The 21583-nt window shown below is 36.6% G+C and overlaps 1 protein-coding gene across 6 annotated transcripts in view; it reads left to right on the top strand.

Annotated features, from left to right (window-relative positions):
- nmo (serine/threonine-protein kinase nemo) overlaps positions 1-21583 on the top strand; it is a 196389-nt gene that overhangs the window by 142649 nt on the left and 32157 nt on the right. For all 6 annotated transcript variants that reach the window (XR_012465493.1, XR_012465494.1, XM_074175507.1 and 3 more), the window contains exons 2-3: positions 1050-1179; positions 1973-2028. Coding sequence is in view for 4 of the 6 variants with exons in the window: in XM_074175507.1 (XP_074031608.1) it covers positions 1050-1179; positions 1973-2028 (186 nt within the window). In the remaining 2 variants the exon portion in view is untranslated. The remainder of the gene's footprint in view (positions 1-1049; positions 1180-1972; positions 2029-21583) is intronic.

Below are 21583 nucleotides of genomic sequence, written 5' to 3'. Positions count from 1 at the left end.
TACTATCGAAACTGAGAATGAGAAACATGGAACTTCCATTCTAGATAAGAAATTTAGCAGAACGCATCGGTTGGTATCAAAAATCTGTCAGTTCTGGTCGTATCACAAACTCTCCACGAAAATGAATTTGGTCAAATAAATGAAAAATTGAATTCTGCATATTTTTGAACCTTCCTTTCATAGTAAAAATATATATATCTGGTACGAATTGTTTGTTAATAATTCCATCACCTTTTATTAACGATGTGACTCTGTTAGCCATTAATAATTTGTTTTCAAAACTTGAAGACAAAACCTATATCAATTTACAATCGAAATCAATTCATTTTATTGTCTGCTATAATTGTGATAGTAAATATTCGTAAATTTGTCAAACGTTGAGACTACTTAAAGATCGCATTGCGACACATAAAAGTAGATTACAGTCTGAAATATGTGCCACCATTTTAACGAATAAGACCTTAAAACTGACTTAAATTCAGCTGAAATTTTATCAATTCAGAAAAATTAGTCTAAGAGATTGTTTCTGAAAATGGTTTTTATCTTTCATACAGCACCTTGCCTCAACAGAAGGACTGATACTTATTATCTCAGTTGAACCACTTCCATATCTCTCAAAATTTTCGCCTTTTGGCGAAAATTTTGCATCCGTCCATTATAAAGTCGCACTTTCAAAACCAATTATATTCTAACCCCCAGGAAATTCCATTTGAACGTCGAAAACCAAAATACAAAAAAAATTCCTGTACTAGCTGGACTAGCTGGTCTCTTATCATTTTTTATCAACCGTCAAGAAAGGCTCTTGAAGGCGGTTTAACAAGAAACACACCCACTTAAAACTTCTACCTCCCGATCATATCGATGTGTATTTATTGAATCCGAGTATATCATCCCCAAACCGAACCCTTAGCATCCCGACGAAACCCTGAAATAGAGATTTTTCTGGCAACCGTCCCAAAAAAATAATGCAATCTTCTGTAGTGTTTTATAACAGGATTAGGTCCTCCGACTAGGATAATATTTCATACCCGCTTTTTTTGTTGTTGCAGGGCTGTGACGGACCCTAGGGATGGCAGGAGGGTAGCGCTGAAGAAGTTACCGAACGTGTTTCAGTCAGTGGTGTCGTCCAAAAGGGTGTTCAGGGAATTGAAAATGTTGTGTTTTTTCAAACACGAAAATGTAAGTAACTTTCAATGTTTCTTGCTATCAGTGAAAACGATGATCACAAACGAAATGTTGTTAACGAACGACACGAATTTTTGACAAGAACGGCTCCAAAACAGAACCTTGCGGGTACACAATACATTCTGCTGATATAATCTAGTTCACACAAAATGGTGGCGTTGTTCGTACATGAAAATATGATATTTTTGTAATGTGAAAGACATTAGTCGAAACTTTGTCATTTCATTCACCTTTTTTATTGGCGAATATAGGATTTAGCGGGCCAAATCGAAGGCAGTATTTTGTGTCAAATTTGTATTCACTGCATCAAAAAAACAATTGATGTTTCATTAGGTACACGCTGTTATTAAAACCAAAATCTATTCAGGAACAATTGATTTCGAGTTTTTCATCAATTGGGGAATTTAAATTGAAACCAGGGTTATATTCTACCGGCTTTTGAATTCCATAACAGGATTTGTATGATTCCGGTCAGGTTTTTGACGATGTTGATTCTTAGCGTAGCAGGACAATCATTATGTAAACGTTATTGTTTGTGTAGGAGGTTCAGTAGATTGGATTTGTTTGATTTTACTGACATGCAGATTTTTGATATTTTCCAAAATGGATTTCGCAAAAACTGAACCATACCCATCAAAGATGTATTTGGGTCGAGTCCAAACACGTTGCCACTGATGAAATATGTGACTAATTGAAACAGTTGCAACGTTTCGAGAAAATATAAGCGTCAACTTTTATTTCACGAAGGTACCAACCGACTGGAGAGTAACAAAACCTTTTTTTCCAGGTTCTCTCCGCCTTAGATATACTCCAACCTCCACATCTGGACTTCTTTCAAGAAATGTATCCTTTTTATTGAAACTAAATTTAAGGTATTTGCGTAATGACCGGGTAAGTACACTGTATAATAATCGATTTGTCAACGTTGTGTAATTTTACATTCATATCTGAATAATACATATTCTATGTACTTATTCGTGTAAATGATCTTTTTAAAATAGGGAGGCAAAAACAAATCAAGTTTCTTGTGTGGCAATATTTTTATTGACTTCTTTTAATATTCAATGAGTTTATACTGTTGAATTACACGAATTTCCACGTAATGAACCAAAATAATTGAAACTATAACGAATTATCGTTGAAATGAAAGTGAACAAGTTGCAAACATTTTCTTTCAAACATTTTATAAATCCACAACACGTGTTTCGCTACACAATAGCTTCTTCAGGTGTATTTAATACCAAACTAAATTCTAAATAGTCTTCTATGTCAATGATTTCAAATATAGTGACTATCACCAACTCCTTAATATTTAATAATTTGATCCATTCTGTTATAATCGTACTCAAAATCTTTGATTACCAATGCAATCATTTGTGAACAATTTGTGAGCAAATGGCCCCAATTCTGAAGTCATTAATTTCTGATCTTTTCAAACGATTGAGTTTGAAACCTTCATTTGTCAAATGTGATACCTACGTCATAGTCTTGATTGAAATATGCCCCTCCGCCAAAAGGTGGTTAGCAAATATAGATTTTTTCTTCTCACTCAGAAAACTACTCCTATATGTTCTTTTATTTTTTCAGTAAATGACCACCTGGTCAAACGAGAACTAACTAAAAACCGTCTTCAGTCATATTAGAGACACTTTTCCTAAACTTTGTATTGATATTGATTGATGGTGAAAAATGATATAGGTTTTCTTCAGATATTTTCTATAAAGAAATTAGGATATTAGATCCACATCAAAGCCAATTTATAATATATTCAAAAAACACAGTTCAATGTGTGTTTTTTGAATATATGTTTGTCAAAAGATGATTTGCGAATGTTGAATTGCTCTATGTTCTTTTATTCTCTTGGAAAATGTTCTTCCGGTTTGTCCGATATAAATTTTTTGACAAGAACCTCGAGTCAACTTATATACTTTATATTTCCACAATAATAAAAATCAATTTGAACATATGTCCATTCATATGAAAGCAGAAGAAATAAATGAATGAAAAGTTGGTATCTCCATCTTCAAATATCATTCGGGTTATTTGAATCGAAACTAAGACAGCTGTATATCAGGTGTTTTTTCCAAAAATGTATTCGGGATGACTAATGGTCTTCCATTCTTCACGGCTTATGACTTTGGCCGTATCCATTGAAAAAAAAATTATCAACAATTGCAATAGTTATAAAAAATCATAATTAACAAATTAATAAATTTTTATGAACTTTTATCGCAGGATCGTATGAAGTATATATATATATATATATATATATATATATATATATATATATATATATATATATATATATATATATATATATATATCAAAAGGGTTTCACGAAGTGTAACATTCATAGACCAATTATTTATACCTTTTATCCCATTATTTATGCCAACGGAGATTGTGAAAAAATTTGTTAGTTAACAATTGGATAACTTTTCGAAAAATGGTGTATCTCATTTTGTTAATAACAGTTGCAGTTTTTTACCTGCACCAAAATCCTTCAAAAACATTTTTCTAGAGGTGATTCCGAATCGAATGAGCTATCGCTCATATTTTTAGGACCTTTTATCTCTATTTTTCATGTTTTTGAACTTGTTGATTAGACTAAAGGGCAAGCTTGAGTAAGGAAATGCTATGACAACAAAGACGCTAAATGTGGGATGTCTCGTTTATCATCGATGCCATGGATTGCGTTTCTTAGGGGGATATTTCCTTACCCTTTTTACTAGATGTTTTTGAACAATAAATAAACGATTTACATGTTCATTCCTGGTATGCTTTACACCGCGTTTGGATGTGATTTGGTACACTCGCTTTTACATCTAGCATTGTATTCAAAGTATCTGCATCCGACCAGCCAGCATTTCCAAAACGGTTCAAATATAATTTCCGACTCGGTGACATATCGACGTTGACCATGCTGGACGACAGTTCACCAGCCATTGTTTTTCGAGGTCACCGAGGCTAAAAAGCCCATACGTCCGATGTGTGCGTATAATCTTAATTATGTATCTCTGGTGTGACTGGCAGTGAATGAACCACTGAATTCGAGTCTTTTTAATGGGCAATTAAACGTCGTCGCCGGAAGTTGTAAATTAAAGAGAAAAAACGAGGCGCACGTCTTGCCGATGGGATCCGATCCAGAAAGGTTAACGATGTCTATGAAGGGGTTAAATGATGGATCGAGGGATTTTTTGAGGTCGGCGATGATTGTGTTTGAGAAAAAGGGATTTCCTGAAGTTCTTCTCAAGTGCTTTCCACCTGTTGAAGATTTTTTTCCAAAAACACCAGCCAGGAAATATAGAACTTCCGATAGTCTTGACTTTATCAAAAAACTTGACAGTGACATAGTCTTAGATAATATGCTAGAGATCGTAGTTGAATTGACTCTGTATGCTATGAATATAATTTGAGTTAGAAAATTCAACACTTGGTTATTGTTCTCTATCGGTGAGTTAGTGAATCATGTATTTTGGCAGTTTATAATCAAATATAGGAAGATGAATATTGGTTCATTGAGAAGAGATCAACACGTGACCTTCTATCATGCGTCATTTTTAGAATGATGAAATTGAAAAACGTGGAGAGTCTGGGGCTGGTGTGCATCTAACATGTTTGACTCTTTTTGAAACGGGGGCTTCATTACCAAACTTTACTGCATGGAAGTTAGTTCTGTATGATGACTTTCCGGCTTTAAGAACGTTCCTTGAATGTAGCTGTAGGTAGCTCACTGTCTGGTAGCTTATGCTGCTGCACCTAAGTATTGGTTTCAATTTTTTTGCAGTCACTCTCCAAGTGTAGAGACTGATGCTGATCTAACACAATTGACCCTGTTTGGTATGAGGGCCTCCTGAACTAACTTTGCTGCCCAAAACTCAGTTCTCTTTCACGACTTTCCGGCCCGGCTTTAATAAGGTTACCTAAATGTAGCTGTGGATGGTTCTCTCTCTGATACCATCATGCTGCTGCAGCTAAGTGTACCTGTTTTCAATTTTGCTGCAGTCACTCTCTAATGGTAGTGACTGATGCTTATCTAACACGTTTGACCCTGTTTGGTATGAGGGCTTCCTAACCTAACTTGGATACCCAAAACTTAGTTCTCTTTCACGACTTTCCGGCCCGGCTTTAAAAACGTTACCTGGAAGTAGTTGTGGATAGATAGTTCTCTGTCTGGTACCATTATGCTGCTGCAGCTAAGTGTATCTATTTTCAAAGTTGCTGCAGTCACTCTCAAATTGTAGAGACTGATCTAATCTAACCCGTTTGACCCTGTTTGGTATGAGGGCTTTCTAACATAACCTTGCTGCTCAAAAATTAGTTCTCTTTCATGACTTTCCGGTCCGGCTTCAAGAACGTTCCCTGAATGTAACTATAGATAGCTCTCTGTCTGTTACCTTATGCTGCTGCACCTAAGTATTATTTTCAATTGTATTGCAGTCACTCTCTAAGTGTAGAGACTTCATAACGTAACTTTGCTGCCCAAAAATTATTTCTATTTCATGACTTTCCTGTCCGGCTTTGGAAACGTTCCCTGAAAGTAGCTGTGGATAGGTATCTGTCTGGTACCATTATGCTGCTGCAGCTAAGTGTATCTGTTTACAATTTTGCTGCAGTCACTCTCCAATTGTAGAGACTGATGCTTATCTAACACGTTTGAACTTGTTTGGTATGAGGGCTTCCTAACCTAACTTTACTGCCCAAAACTTTGTTTTCTTTCATGACTTTCCGGCCTTAAAAACGTTTCCTGAAAGTAGCTATAGATAACTCTCTGTCTGGTACCTTATGCTGCTGCACCTAAGTATTATTTTCAATTTTATTGCAGTCACTCTCTAAGTGTAGAGACCTAACCTAACCTAACTTTGCTGCCCAAAAATTAGTTCTCTTTCATGACTTTCCGGCCCGGCTTTGAAAACGTTCCCTGAAAGTAGCTGTGGATAGTTATCTTTCTGGTACCATTATGCTGCTGCAGCTAAGTATATCTGTTTTCAATTTTGCTGCAGTCACTCTCCAATTGTAGAGACTGATGCTTATCTAACACGTTTGACCCTGTTTCGTATGAGGGCTTCCTAACCTAACTTTGCTGCCCAAAACTTATTTTTCTTTCATCACTTCAAGAACGTTTCCTGAAAGTAGCTATAGATAACTCTCTGTCTGGTACCTTTTGCTGCTGCTTCAATTTTTTGGCAGGACTCTCTAAGTGTTGAGATTGATGCTAACATGTTTGACCCTGTTTGGTATGAGGGCTTCCTAACCTAACTTTGCTGCCAAAAATTTGTTCTTTTTCATGACTTTCCGGCCCGACTTTAAGAACGTTCCCTGAAAGTAGCTGTGGATGGGTCTCTGTCTGGTACCATTATTCTGCTGCAGCTAGTGTATCTGTTTTCAATTTTATTGTAGTCACTCTCTAAATGTCGCCTAACCTAACCTAACCTAACCTAACCTAACCTAACCTAACTTTGCTACCTGAAAATTAGTTCTCTTTCACGACTTTGCGACTTTCAGACTGAAAGTGGCTGTAGATGTTTCTGTCTCTCTCTCTCTCGTGCTTTCCACTCAGAGTGTATTTGTTTTCAAGTGTATTGTTTTCTAAGTGATGCATCATTGGAAATTTAAATTTCCAATGATGCATCACTTTTTTTTTGCATGAATGATTACCATCGGTGTTTGTATTTTCTTTAAATTCATTAATGATAAAGTTTGCTTGAATTAGTGAACTATAGTAGTTTTATTGACGTTAGAGGCTTGATTAGTCCAGGATCTACGTACAGTTTCTCTACTGAACTGGTATCAACCACTTTTCTCTATCAAGAATGAAAATACTATATCTTTACTCGCGTTTCGATGTCCATGTTACCATCATCGGGAGATGACTAAGACTACTTAAGAAGTGTTTTGGAGACATTACATTTTGGTGGTCTGCGAAATCATATAATGGGTCATGTGCTCTTTCAAACAAGTTTTACTAGCTCGTCTAGCCAGCCAAACATACTCTTTGTCGCAATCTTCAGATGTTATTCATCAAACCCTAAAGCTACCAAAGGAACTTTGATCAACGGTTCTCACGTTGAATTTTACGATCGGGGTTTCTTCGCTATATCTCAACCTCAATACTAACTTTCGTTCTTCGTTTGTCACGACAATTTTATCGCAAAAATCGTATCGGAACGCATTCATAACGTGTAATTGCAACACGTAATCGTTTTACCGGCGGGGACGACTCATAAAATAATTAGAATTCTCGCAAACTAACAATCCGTGTAGTTGCAGTACAAGCACTCGGAGTATTTCCTACGACGGTACCAAGGTACGACTGGGAATTAGCCGAGAGATCAGCGAGTGGTATGCAAGTTAGTTGAATCGGATTAAAAAGTTATGCGAAATCATCATATTATTGTATTACATGTAACTGCAATTATTAGTCTGTACATTGTGTCTAAAAAGTACCATCGATTATTTGAAAAGCCCGCGTGAAGGTGAAAAGCTCGCGTGAAGGGATTGTAATTGGTGATGAGACATATGTTTACAAATTTGATATGCAAACCAGTCAACAAGCTCCGGAATGACGTCTTTCTATTGAGCCATCATTGTGAACGAATTTCTGGCCAACTCAATAAACCATATCGAACAGCCACCATATTCTCCCGATATGGCTCCGGTCGATTTTTCTCAAAACTCAAATTATCATTCTGTGGCACCCGTTTCTAGTCGATAGAGGACACAAGAGAGAATTCGCAGCGCGTAATGAGTTTAAAAACAATTTTTTTTTATGTTTGCGTTGTTCGTTGGCGTAAGTGTATTATTTCGGAAGGGGCCTATTTTGAAGGTTATACGTTCCAGTAATCAATTCCCGGTACTTATTGTTTAGCATTGCTTTGGTAGTTATCACAAAGAAGAAGTTATTGTGACCAGATCGAATTGAAAAATTGTTTCCACCTGGAAATTTTGAAATGTTTTTTGGAGATACACAAGCTGAATAATTCTCAAAACATCAAAGCTCTTGGTGGTGAAATCAAGCTAACTAGGTTAGCTTAAGTTCAGTTACACTATTTCAAACTCCATCAAACAAGTCCAGCTTCTAAACACAGCCGACTAGTTTATTTGGTGAATAATTTTTCAGGTTAGATGGCGAAAGTGGAGCTTTGCCACCGGATTTCGTAGCGGTGGATAAGCACAAAGTATATTTTCTGTAGTTTCATCTTCCAAACAGTCCAAATCGCTGCATATGATGATTCAGGACAGTGACCTATAAGAAGCCCTGTTAAACCACGTAGGTCACCCTTACTGTGATCCAACAATCCTTTGGAGACATACTTTGTGAAGGACGTCTGGATACCCTGAAATAAATCAGTTCTGGAAGATTCTGCCGAGAGTCTGAAACTTTTTTTCAGTCTGGTTATTCACTGTTTGTTGGGCAAAGTCTTAAGCGATGCCTGTGGCAGGTCAAGTCTGATGAAACTGCTTGCAAGCTGCTTCTTTACAGGCAAACCAGAAACATTTCGTTAGGTCTTCCTATTTGGGAGAATCCTCATTGGCAGTTCAATACCATTTTTGTGGGTGATGTTTTTTTTATTGTTCAGTAAGTGAATTTGCGTTTTCTGCCGTTGTTGTTATTTTGTACCGTCCGCTTGTGCTCTGATTCAGGTGTAAACCTGATGAAACTTTGAACTAAAGGCTAACTTAACCTTATTCTTTGGTTTAGCGCTACAAGAAAATTCTTTGAGATCTGTTCAATCTCAGATCACTGTAATACCTCAATTGATAGAAATATCAGTTGAAATCAAATTTCTCAAACCATGAGGCTGTAGTGTTTTCCAGAGTCTTGGAACAATTGCTGCCAAGCACCAAAAATAACGCAATAGATTTCAAATCGTCAGTAAGCAGATACATAGACTGTTGGTTGACACTGGAAGTCACATCATTTTGGAAATGACCTCTGACTTTATGCCTCCGGCTGTCAACTACGAACTGCCTTATAAAGTACTGTTCCCGAGTAGGGAGGACTGGATCCTCCGGGAGAAGAAAATATTAAGAGCAGATAGTTGTTGGTTCACAGATGGATCAAAAACACCTTCTGGTTCTGGTGCAGGTGTTTTCAGTCGCAGACCCAAGAGGAACTTGCCTAGGAACCTATGCGACTGTATTTCAAGCAGAAATTTACGCTATTGAATAGTGTGCGGAGAGATTGGAACAATCCAACCTCATACAAAAGTCAATAAAAATATTATCGGACTGTCAAGCGAGTTGCAAGCTCTTGGCTCCTACCAAGCAACGTCTGAATTGGTAGCAAATTGCCAAAAACAACTCTCCTCGATAGGAAAACTTAACAGATTGTCTCTGGTGTGGATTCCTGGCCATACTGGCCTGGAAGGCAAAGAGGCTACTGACTCCCTTGCAAAGGAGGGTGCTGCAAGCAGCTTCATCGGACCAGAACCGGTATTGGTATCGCTTTAGGCTTTGCCATACAAAGATTGAACTCCTGGATGGCCAGAAGATTTATGGACTTCTGACGGAATCTTCCAGGATTGGCTCACTCCAAGGCGTTTATTCACCCTTCCAAACTTGATACCAAACAGTTGTTGGACTACTGGAGGGATGAACCACGATGTGTAACATGCCTTCCAGGCTACTGTCATTTGAATCATCATATTCAGAGACTCGGACTGCCGGGAGACAGTGTGTGTCGCCTCTGTTTGGAAAATGATGAAGCAGCAGAGCATATACTTTGTGCCTGCCCCGCTGAGGACTGAATCAGGTTTTTAGAGTTCTGCAGAGCCGTACTTTTACCATCTGACCTGAAAGACCATTCACCATGCAAATTAATCGACTTCGTTAAGAAGCTGGGTTTATTTGGTCGAGTGTGAACAGGTGTGGGCCACAATAAACCCTTGAGGGTTGCGGTGGAGGGTCGAATAGACCCACTCACTTTGGACCTAACCTAAGCAGATACAATGTTTGTTAATGAAATATGTCTAGCATCAATGTCCTACGTATTTTTAATAATGTTGGTATGTTAATCTGATCGTTTGCATGATGTGGGTGGTTATACGTAAGGGTTAAAAGTGAAAGGAATAAAAATTTAATCGAGCGCGGTTAGATTTTCTAAGGTGGTGTTAAGTGCAACAAAAAAAAACTCTCATTCAATAATCTGACGATTATGATCTGACGCAAACTCGCGGCCATTATTTTAATGTGCAAGAAAGAAAATCGCTATTTTGAAATACTCGTCAGATTAAGATATATATGGTTCATCTTTATGTTTTAGACGTGCTGTCTCATAATATGACGATTATCTAGAGGGATTCGCTTAATCTGACAAAAACAATATTTTTTTTTTATTTTCTTTCAATTCATTGAACTTAATTAATTGAAAAGCTCAGGAAATAGCATGCAAATGAACAAGTGTATGTTTTTTAAGTAGAATACTTGTATTTATAAGAAAATAATTTTTTTAAATGCTGAAAAAAATTTAATTTTTTAAAATCAATTGATTAATTAATGAAGAAAAGAGAAATTAATTTTTCTATGTTTTTACCACTTTTATTTGTAACTAACGTTACTGCAGTTTCGTCCTATAAGGACATTTTCAAACTTATATATTGTATGAGCAACAGAATTCAGAGTGGGGACGAGTATAGGTATCAGACAGCTACACGCATTAAACTTCATCGAAGAATTTTTGTTATTTCAGCTTGCGGAAATCGTCAGATTATATATTTTTCGGTATCTTCGAATTATTTCCTCCAAAATAAAAAAAATTAGCTACGCTCGAGAATGTTGAATGTTTTTTACAACTTTGCTGCCCTCCCCTTTCTTTACGTCACTTTCAAATTGTCAGATTACTGGAATATACACTTTTTAGCAGGAAATTAACTCACCCTACCTTAATCTGACGCGCTCGAGAATTTCTGATGATCATTTTTTTTACTAATCTGATCCTTTATCCCTCACAGGCGGCCTTATATATGGGGCTCATATTTAGTGGAGGTACTTAACCAGGTACAAGGTATCCCCCTGTAGAACATTCTGAAGGAGCATGTGGGCTACCTGGCCAGCTAGTAAATTACAATCATTTCGAAAAAACCGAATCTACACCCATAACATAAAGCCAACTCGACCTGTAATCATCTAATCAAGTAGGTTTATATCAAATCGCCTCGTCTAGATTTTCGAGCAAAAATCCAACCGCCTGCATGTTACATTTCAAATGTCACGTCGACGGTTTTACCTGTACCCCACCCCGTCTTATCTGCAATCAAATATCGTTTTAATTACTTGTTGGGCCAGGTAGAAATATCGTAACTGTTCGAACGAGGAAATATTTTTGTGTTGCCGGATTTTTGTGAAACGCCCTTTTGAGGCCATAAGTAAAAGCGTAGGAATGCGAGTTGCCACAGTCAGTGCTAGTTTGTCGTTGTAAGAGTTTTTTTATTAAAAGACCATCGAATATGATAAGTCTGTTCACAATCTGTTTTCCGTTAATTAGCCATCAAAAGTCGTAACTTAATGAGGTCTCACATTTCGAAGTGCGATTCCTAGCGGTATTAATTGAAACTGTGTTTTAATGTCCATTTTTGTAATTTTATCTCGGAACGTTAGAGAAATAGAGTTTATAATTGTTTGGCAATTCCAGTGATAATTGTATTTGTCTCCACATTGCTATCTTGCCACTCTCTTTTGTAGTATCAAATCAGAATTAATCTGTTTTTGTTGTGAGAAAACCTTCGTGTCAAAGCGGGTTAATATCACAACAAATTTTAATTTTTTTTTTCTATATTTTTAGCGATTGTTGTCTTCAAGCAATGTCTTTTTCGCGCGTCATCAAAGTAGGTCAATCGGGACCAGATCAGATAACAAAACTGCACCATTCAACGAGCCTTGTGGTACGCCACAGCTTTTTGCTCGTGCAACATTTTGATTTATTGTGAGATATTAGATCTCACAAATTTCTATTGGATTTTTCGATAATCAGTAACTATTGGCGTTACTTCATGATCTCAATCATCACAGTGACACAACAATCATACAAATTCAAATGATTTGCTCCCTCGTTTATTGAAAACGAACCGCTCGTAAGTTTTTTTTCACTGAGTGAAACTACAAATGTCAATATCTCTCTCTTTCTGTTAATATCACTAGAAAAACAGAAGATAGTGACACCAACAGAACCAACAAGTATATATGAAATGAGCTATGACATTGACAAAAAGTATATTTGTCAAACCAAACAAGCTAAATTACTTTCAAAGAACACGCTGCACGAATTCGATTTCGGAGTTCAACAATGTCTAGTATCACTAAACATGGCTTGTAGAATGATCATATGAAGACTGTTTGAAATTATTGAAATCGATTCATGACACTAGAATTTTTGATCCGGGAGACAGCGAAAGTATAGCTTGAACTATGAACAGTGATGATAGTTAAATTCCAAAGAGTCTTATGTTCACTTCAATCTGATTTGTACCCAAGAAATTATTGATGTTCAATTAGAAGTTGAAGTGTATCCTGTTAGACATAAATAGGCGAAGTTTTAGATTAGTTTTGGATTAGTCTAGTTCACCTCCTGATGATGCCATTTTGATTGGTGAAACACGTGTCGAGAATAATGTTGCAGTTCTGGTGCAGCGCTCATTATGGGGAAATAATGCCTATAACAAATCATAACTTATATCCTTTGCTTTCAAAACCATTACTTATATTGCATAACAAAAAAATCTGTAATTGAAACGAAATTATTCTTCTTCACTCTGTGCTAACCAATTAACCAATTGATTACCGCTAAATACGATATAACACGATCAAATCAGATAGCAAGTGACCTGTTTTTCTATTTTAAGAAACCACCGATTATATCAAAATATAATGTTTACAGAAATATTTGAAACTATGAATGAATATAATTCTAATATGTTGGCCAAAAGTATATTATTTGCGGAATCATGAATTTGTTCCATAATTTTTTGCTCTTTGTATATGTTTTCAACAAAAAACTGTATTAGTACTTCTAAATTGTTTATACATACTTTTTTTTAACTGTTAACAATGTTGATATCCCGTAAACTCTAAGTACCACAAGGTTGGTTAAATTAAAGAAAAGTTTCCTATTTTGGGGAACTAAAATAACAACCCCTTTTCTGATCGAAAGTTTTTGAAATATTCTCCACAAACTAGAATTGTCGAATTTCTTTATTTTTCACTCTACCGACTCCATTTCGAATGTTTAAAAAAAGGGAGAGGAAGTTTCAATGCTGTTTCACATTTGTCATAATCTGATATGACACAATTTGCATTGCGACGTTTCGTTCATCAAATTTCATCATCAACTTCATTTTGTTGAATACGGACCTGTATTGTAACACATAGCCGAATGTGTTATTACAGTGGCTAGAAAAACGACAGGTCCGTGTGAAAAAAAAATGAAGTTGTTGATGAAATCTAATGAACGAAACGTCGCTTTGCAGATTGTTTTATATCAGATTATAACAAATATGACACAGTATTGAAAGTTCCTCCGTTTTTTATATCATTCGAAATGGAGGCGGTAAAACTAAGAAATCAAATTGGACAATGGGGAATGTTCCTCAATTTGGGTTATTACAGCAAATGCGAGTTTGAACAAAATAAAGTTGAGTTTAATTCATGAGTTTTTCAAATTCACTTCGAAAAGTATTCAAATTGATGTTTCAAATGTTGGGTTTCAATTTTTAAAGGGGTTTGTTTCTAATTCACATATTGGCAACACCGCCTATATCAAGTTGAAATAATTTATACGTACCTAGATATTCTACTTTAAAAACGGAAAATTATCTTTATAAATCAACAATTGAGGAAAAATATAAATTATAGTTCAATACCTCCTCCACAAGCCACATAAAGAACAGTTGTTTTGTTATTTATTTATATAGAGGAAGATAGGTTAGGTGCACAAAATGTCATATGTCACAGAATGTCTCGGAACTCGGAACATAAGTAAACAGAACAGCACGCCTCTGAAATATGTCATCTTTGTTTGTCTCATACAGGTAACAGATTCATTGTCCTTTATTAGCTATAACCGATGTTGCCAAATGGTGAAATAGAAACGAATCCCTTTAAATGTTGAATGCATTATTTCATTCCTTTTTTTTAAGTATTTAAATAATTTTTTAAAGAAAAAGGTTGAAATGATAAGTTTGAAATGCGTTGTTTCAGAGCTCTTTTATTTACTTTTATTTACTACTTGATTTTTGTCAGGAGGAACATTCCCCATTCTAGTATTTGGCGAATATTTCAAAAACACTGATAATCTCAATCTAAAAAGAGATTATTCAAGTTCCTCATATAGTAAACGTTTGTCCATGTTAACCTTGTAGGTGCCTATATAAACGATAAAAACAAGGGTCCAAGTTGTGCATCTTGAGGAACCCCAACAAATTTTCAACTAGGTACAAAAGGATTTCATTTTTTTTCCACTCAAACCCTTTTCCATTTTTGAATCAGTTTACTATTTGTGTACAACTCAGATAACCTTTTATCATCAATGGCAACTCGTTTTTTTCCTGGATTCAGCACGCGCACATAAATATCCTTCCTTATTTCATTCACAATCCATTTTCCTCCTCTCCCGCTTGCTCGCTGCCGGGTGAATAATATCAGCAGTGGAATACATTTTGAAGCATTAGAGGGATCAGCTAGGAAATTGCGAGCAGCACAAAGATGGGGGACCTTTTTGGTTCCTGTCTCGAGCTTGTTGAGGACTCAGGAAGGGGGGATATTATTATTAGGGCGGTAGTGATTTATCTCTAACAATGATCTAGATACGTAGGTGTTGATAGGACTGATAAGACTGGATAAGACAGGTGTCAGTGAATTAATTTCAGTTATTAGATACTACGAGTGTTGAAACTTGAACATTAATTGGGAAAGATTGGCTTAGGTTAGCATCTTTTGATATGAACATGGTCTTATATTATAGAAAGATCTGGTTAGTCTCTTTTTACGGGCAGATGGGACGAATGACAAATATGTTGTGTCGTTCGCTTCAGCCTTGTTCGAGGAATGATACTCTGAATTTTGATATAATAGGCAGAATTTGTAAAACAATTGCAACTAAGTTCTGGGCAGCAGGTACATTTTTGAATATGAATAATATTATTGGCGACGATTTCATTCCTACTTTCATCAACTGTTTAACTTGTATTCTATGGTAAAAAACGTCTGGCCGTTCATTAGTAAATATATTCAAATAGTCATAATTGAACTTCACATTGAAACACTATTGTTGTACCAGTTTCTCATTTCTCCGATTCACTTGAATAAGTTCGCGTCTGGTTCTGTGCATATCATTTTCTTGCAAGTAATCGAAATCTCATAGCCGTGCGACCTTCATACATCTCCATTCTTATTTTTAGATTGTTGACCTTTCGTTTCAAGAGGCATTGTCCTGTCCAAACCTTATTATCAGGTTCGTGTTTTTTCAAGTGTTGCGGAAACATATGCTAAATACACGGTAATCCGTATCACGATGGGTTTTCATTGTTGAAATAACATTTCGTATAATATACGATTTTAATGCATCGCAAACAAAGGTCCACCTTTTTTCTCGATGTTCTTGAACTTTGAAGAAATTATGAAAGCACGAAATTTTTAGCAGGGATTCAACAAGAAGAAGATACGTTTCCTTGAATCCTCGATTGTTTCGAAAAAACACAGCAGAATACAAAGCCTCTTGAGCAGTAGTTGTGGAACAATTCTACTTGTGCCAATTATCAAAAGAGATTTAACATACTCATCGGTTAATTGAGATCTGTAAACATTCTTTGTGTACTTCATCTTGGAAAACGTTTTCTCACACAAGTAAGTAGTACCAAAAACAGAAAACAACCCACGAGCAAATTTATGCAAATTATCAAATTGTTCCAGTGGAAGACTCTTATAAAATTCCAACAAAGATGAATTTTTATATTTGTTCTTAAGCATATCACTACACCGTAAATCAATAATTTCCATTTGGACACCTGGAGCCAGGGTTTCAATGTCAGAATCAAAAGGATTTTGAAAAAGCTTAATTTCATTCGCAATGACATCAAAATCTGAAAAACGAGTATCAACCTTTATCTTCAAAGCACTCAAAGTTTCGATTGCAAAATTGACGGGAAATTCAGTCTCTGTAGTGTGGCTGAATATTTCACATGTTTCAAAATGTGTGAAACATTTTTTACGTAATTGCGATTGAAATAGTATTATTTTCTGCCTGAAGGATTTGATATTGGTGTATAAATCAGGGAGAAGCTGATTTTCTCCTTGCAATCTCAAATTTATTTCGTTCATATGATTTGTCAAATCGACATAGAAGGCTAACTTCCACATCCATTCACTATTTCCTAAATCGGCAAAAGGGCGCTGCTTATCATTTAAAAAAATGTCGAACTCTGCTCGAAGTTCAAAAAAGCGCTTAAGGACCTTTGACACAAGTGCAACCACTCCTTTATTTTTACCATACATATTTTTGCCTCCATCAGTTGTTATAGATTTCAAATTTCTCCATCGAAGGTTCTTTTTATTAATGGCATTTTCAACTCCCTTAAAAATATCTGCCCCAGTTGTCGTGCCGTGAATACTATCAATATCAAGAAGTTCTTCATACACTTCATAGCTTTTATCTACTCCGCGAATAAAAATCAACACCTGAGCAGTATCTGACACATCCGTTGACTCATCCAATGCTAGAGAAAACCACTCATAATGTCCATTTTTGTCAGACAGTTGAGATGATATATTTTCTGCGATGTCTTGCACCCTCCGAGCCACGGTGTTTGCTGACAAACTGACACTTTTAAATAAATATACCTTTTCGGGGCATATTTCTTCGGCTACTGCAATCAAGCGTTCTTTTATCATTTCTCCATCGGTGTATGTTTTGCCACGTTTTCCGATTTCAAGAGCCACACGAAAGCTGGCGCGAGTTGCAGACTCTTGTTCAGTATTCGCTTTGGTAAACAAAGATTGCTGCGATTTGAGTCAGCTTCAAATTTTTCCTTCCGCAAACTTCCTGTATACTTGGAGTAACTCTGAAGATGTTTCGATTCATAGTGTCGTTTAATGTTATAGTCTTTGAGAACAGCTATGGTTTCATTACAAATTAAACATAGCGCCTTATTACTGGACTCAATCACAAAATACTGAAAGTTCCATTTTTCTAAGAACGTTCTGCATTCACTGTCGATTTTTCGCTTCTTTTCTATACTAACAAATCACACATAAAAACAATAAGTCAAATCAAAATACGGGTGTTACTTTATTTCACAATAGACAGTTTCGCTTCCTTCGCCTTTCCTACGCAGACTAACTCGCAGTTGCGCCGCTAGCCTTTTTATATGAAATTATTACTGTCATCTCGAGGTGACCGGAATACACTAGCTAGAACCAGAACTTTGTCGAACCAACGCGGCAATTCCAAATATTTAATTATGCCTAATGCCACCTAGCGGGTAGCTGAAAAAGATAGTACATAGTACCACTACTCGTCACTAGTTGTCATTAAGTGTCACAATACACAATAATAATTAAAATGCAAAAAAAGCGTAAGTTTGCTCAGGTCACGCACTTTGCGACTATCCTAGTCTAGAAATATAGTTAAGGGCAAAAATTGGCCCTTGGAACAAACTGAAAAAATCATTATGGCCCGAAGGCTTTAAAGTTTGGAGACCCCTGCTCTTGAGTATCGATACCGTAGAGACCAGTACTTAAAATAGGTACTAACCTGTTCAAAAAATAAGGTTGTAGCGTTTATAAAAACCTACTGTACTTTTTATTTAATTTTTATGTTACCTATGGTAATCCTAGATGATTTTAAAGAAAGTTTCTCCAGGAGTAGGCAATCCAAATTACATCTTTTGCCTGGCTAAGATTTTCACCTCTTATTTTTTTGAAAACAAAATATCTATAAACAAAACATTCATTTTTTATTACTTAAAAAAGTTCTAGGTCTATGTCCTTTGTTATTTATTTTCTCAATGCACGTATGATGATTAGTTTCTGGTACAGATTGGTAAGTTTTTCTTTACAATACAACCGATTCAATCGGATCCATTTGAGGTAGACTTTCTATGTTCGTTAAACCGGAAGTCAGGAAAGAAGTGTTGCCAAAATTATTTGGGTGAATTCCTCAGAACATAATCCGGGCTGAATGGAACTCATAGTAACAAAAGTTTCGTCTCCTAATGCGGCATACATCTTCAGTGATATATGCGTTGCCAACGGCCGTGAAAACCGTTCTTTTGAACGTATTTTTAGTTAATTACCACAAACTTGAAACTGCTGAGAATTGGAAGTTGTTTCTGTTTCAAGAAGCCGGTTTTTTTTGTTTTTTAAAAAAATTGTAGTTGGCAAACAAGAAATCTTGAACCCCTGTTATTCTCGTCAGAAACCCTCGACAATTGTGGACCATGTTAAGAAGCAATATCCACAACTCTGGCACTAAAAGGGTGGTTTATTTGGAATCAGTTGTCTAGTAAACCAGTTTTCAAATAAAGTGATGAATCTTTAATATTTTTTGTGGTAATAACTCTCCATTCAAAATCCAACTGTTTATAGATTCAGCAAGTATAATAATTGTAATCATTTTCACTCAGTTGTAACAACTTCAAATCGACAGTTAATTTTTTTTATAGTATCCTGGATACCAAAGCATGTTTCGTCTAGATGTATTATATTTTTGCTCTGTTGGTAATACATGCACACAGGTTTCAGTAAATTTCTTCCTAACCCTCTGTAAATAATTTGCTTCATACCTTCAATTTTTTTCCAGGTAAATTTCTATTTATATCAGACTATTAAAAGATTCTAATCGGTTAATTCTCTATTGACAGACATCATGACCTCATCAAATTCTGGAGAAAACTCCTTATCTTTATTCCAATTCAAATTAGTTGTCGTGTTTCTGTCGTTTCCGTGAAATTTTCCAATTCGTTTGCAAACGGTCTGACAATAATTTTGTTCAATCCCGTGTCAAGTAGCCGAACCTGCTGGTTTTATCATTTTGATTTCAATTGCGAATTCGGTATACCTACTTCTGAAAACAATTTACCTTCGATTCTTTCGTAGCCTTTCTTGGTTATTTACTTTATTTGGTTATTTACTATCGAATTTGGACAGATTCTGCTTATACATATTTGCGCCACCACTTTGATATGTCATTATTTCCCATCTTGACTGTGTCGTTATTCCAATCCTTAGTGATGAATTTTAATATCCGTTCGTGTACCAAAGCCCCATCGAGAAGTGGCCTATTTTACTCCGTTTGCCAACCATCTGGTCTACGTGGATACCAGAGTCGGTACGTTGACATTTCACAAAGGATCGAAGCACCCACAAATTAAGTATAATTATTGCACAGGAATATTTTGTGTCGTTTCTTCGTCATCTGATTGAAGTTGATGATAATTCTAATAGCTGTAATTGCATTTCAGAACATCTGAGCAAGATCGTGAATAATAATTGCCGCAGGGTTGCAAATCGTAGCAGGAAAACTCTGTTTGGGTCTGAAATGAGTTGGGAGGTATCCTATTGGTAAAATCAAAGATGTTGAACATTGAATTTTGATGTCTGAGGCAATTGAAGTACCATGGGGTGTGCTCCAGGGATCTATCATGGGACTAATAATACATGTTCACTGATAGCTTGGAAATGTTTGATTCGAAGCATGCGTGGTCCAGGCGATTCAATAAAAACTTGGTAATTATTGATAAATGACCTAAAATAGCATTCCCCTTCAATAACGATGACTACGCTAAAGCCCTGCCCTTAAGATTGTTGAGATTATATTCTGTGCACAAGTTGAATCTATAGAGTAGAGCAAAAAGAGCATATGTGGCTTATGAGCAATGTCGGAGGACAGTGGGACGCGCATGGGGTCTTTCACCCCGTGTGGTCACCTGGATCTACACTGCAATAATAAGACCTATGTTAACGTATGGAGCCATTGCATGGGGACCGAAAGTTCTACAAGCAACGGACATCCAAAAATAATATCAAATACAGCCAGTGGCTTGTTTGAACATCACCAACCGCGGCAATGGAATTGATTACGGGTCTGGACCCTCTGGACCTGTACGTTAAGGAGGTTGCGTTAATGGCCATGGTACGATTGCGCACGGCTGGTGTAAACCTTGAAGTAATAATGGGTCAATTGAGGCTGGGCCTATGGCGGGAAGCGCTTACTGCGCAACCTCTACTGCAGGCAACCAGTGATGCAATTGAACCCAGGTTTGTGTTTAATAAACTCTACAAAATACAAATAAAACAGAACACAGAGTCAGATGCTACAAATGCAATACGCTCAAAAACCAAAGAAGACTCAGGATATGGAGTGTACTCCAGATCACTAAGCCTAAAGATTGAGTGGGGAATGGGACGAAATAGCAGCATGGTCCAAACAGAACTGGCTGGTATCTCAATCAATCGCCACAAAAGAAATAACCAGGAGAAGAATTTCTGGCAAAAGCATAACAATCTGCACTGTCAGCAGACAAACCCTATTAGCCTTGAACAGACAGCATATAACCTCAGGGCTAGTACTAGAGGGTCACCATGATTTAGCCAAAGCCTCGGTATATTACCTCTACTCCTGTCGTGCCCTCGGTTGAAGGGCACGACAGGAGTAAAGGTAATCGCATTGCCGACTTTTTAGCCAAGGAAGCGGCTGGACTAAGAATTTTAGGACCCAGTGGCACACGGCCTGATGACTTCGACAATTGCGGAACTAGCTAAACGTCACACCCATGTTCAATCTCTAACGATATGGGATGAAATCAGGGCGACCCTGGAAAGCTGGCGCCGAAGAAATATCTGGCGATGACCAAGAAAAATCTACGCTTAACAATAGGATTTTTGACTGACCTGTCAAATAAGGAAACACCTCCATAATATGGGGCTAGCGGACACACCTCTATGCAGGATGTATGAACAGGAAGATGATACTGTCAGGCATGTCCTATGCGAGTGCCCGGAGTTATCGTCAATAAGAGAGTGTGTGTTCGGCGAGTCTTGGCCTACACCTGCCAATATGAAGGAGATTTCTGTCCACCTTCCTGAAAAGGACAGGATGGACGATGACCTAGGAGGAGAACTCCACGGGAGGATGTATAATCGGTCACATGTGGCCTAAGTGCTGTTGGCTTACACTCACCCTCCTACTCTACAGATATAGATACAGATAGAAGTTAAATCTATTCTATAACAATTCAGTTATACCTTATAATTTAGGTATCGGTTTTTTAGAGATCGTTACTGTTCCTAGTATCAAAAAGAGTTTATTGAAATTCTCAAATTAATTATTGAATTGGTGGCACTTCGATCAGCCAAAAAAATAGTGGTGGAATCAAGTATTGACAACATGTGGTCTATCTTTAAAAGA

The sequence above is a fragment of the Leptinotarsa decemlineata genome, unplaced genomic scaffold (assembly GCF_025532065.1).
Source record: "Leptinotarsa decemlineata unplaced genomic scaffold, Ldec_3_MD MMD2_tig00001064_RagTag_RagTag, whole genome shotgun sequence".
Taxonomy (NCBI): Eukaryota; Metazoa; Arthropoda; class Insecta; order Coleoptera; family Chrysomelidae; genus Leptinotarsa; species Leptinotarsa decemlineata.
The sequence above is the reverse complement of the archived record's forward strand: the minus strand, read 5'-3'. Positions and strand labels throughout refer to the sequence as shown.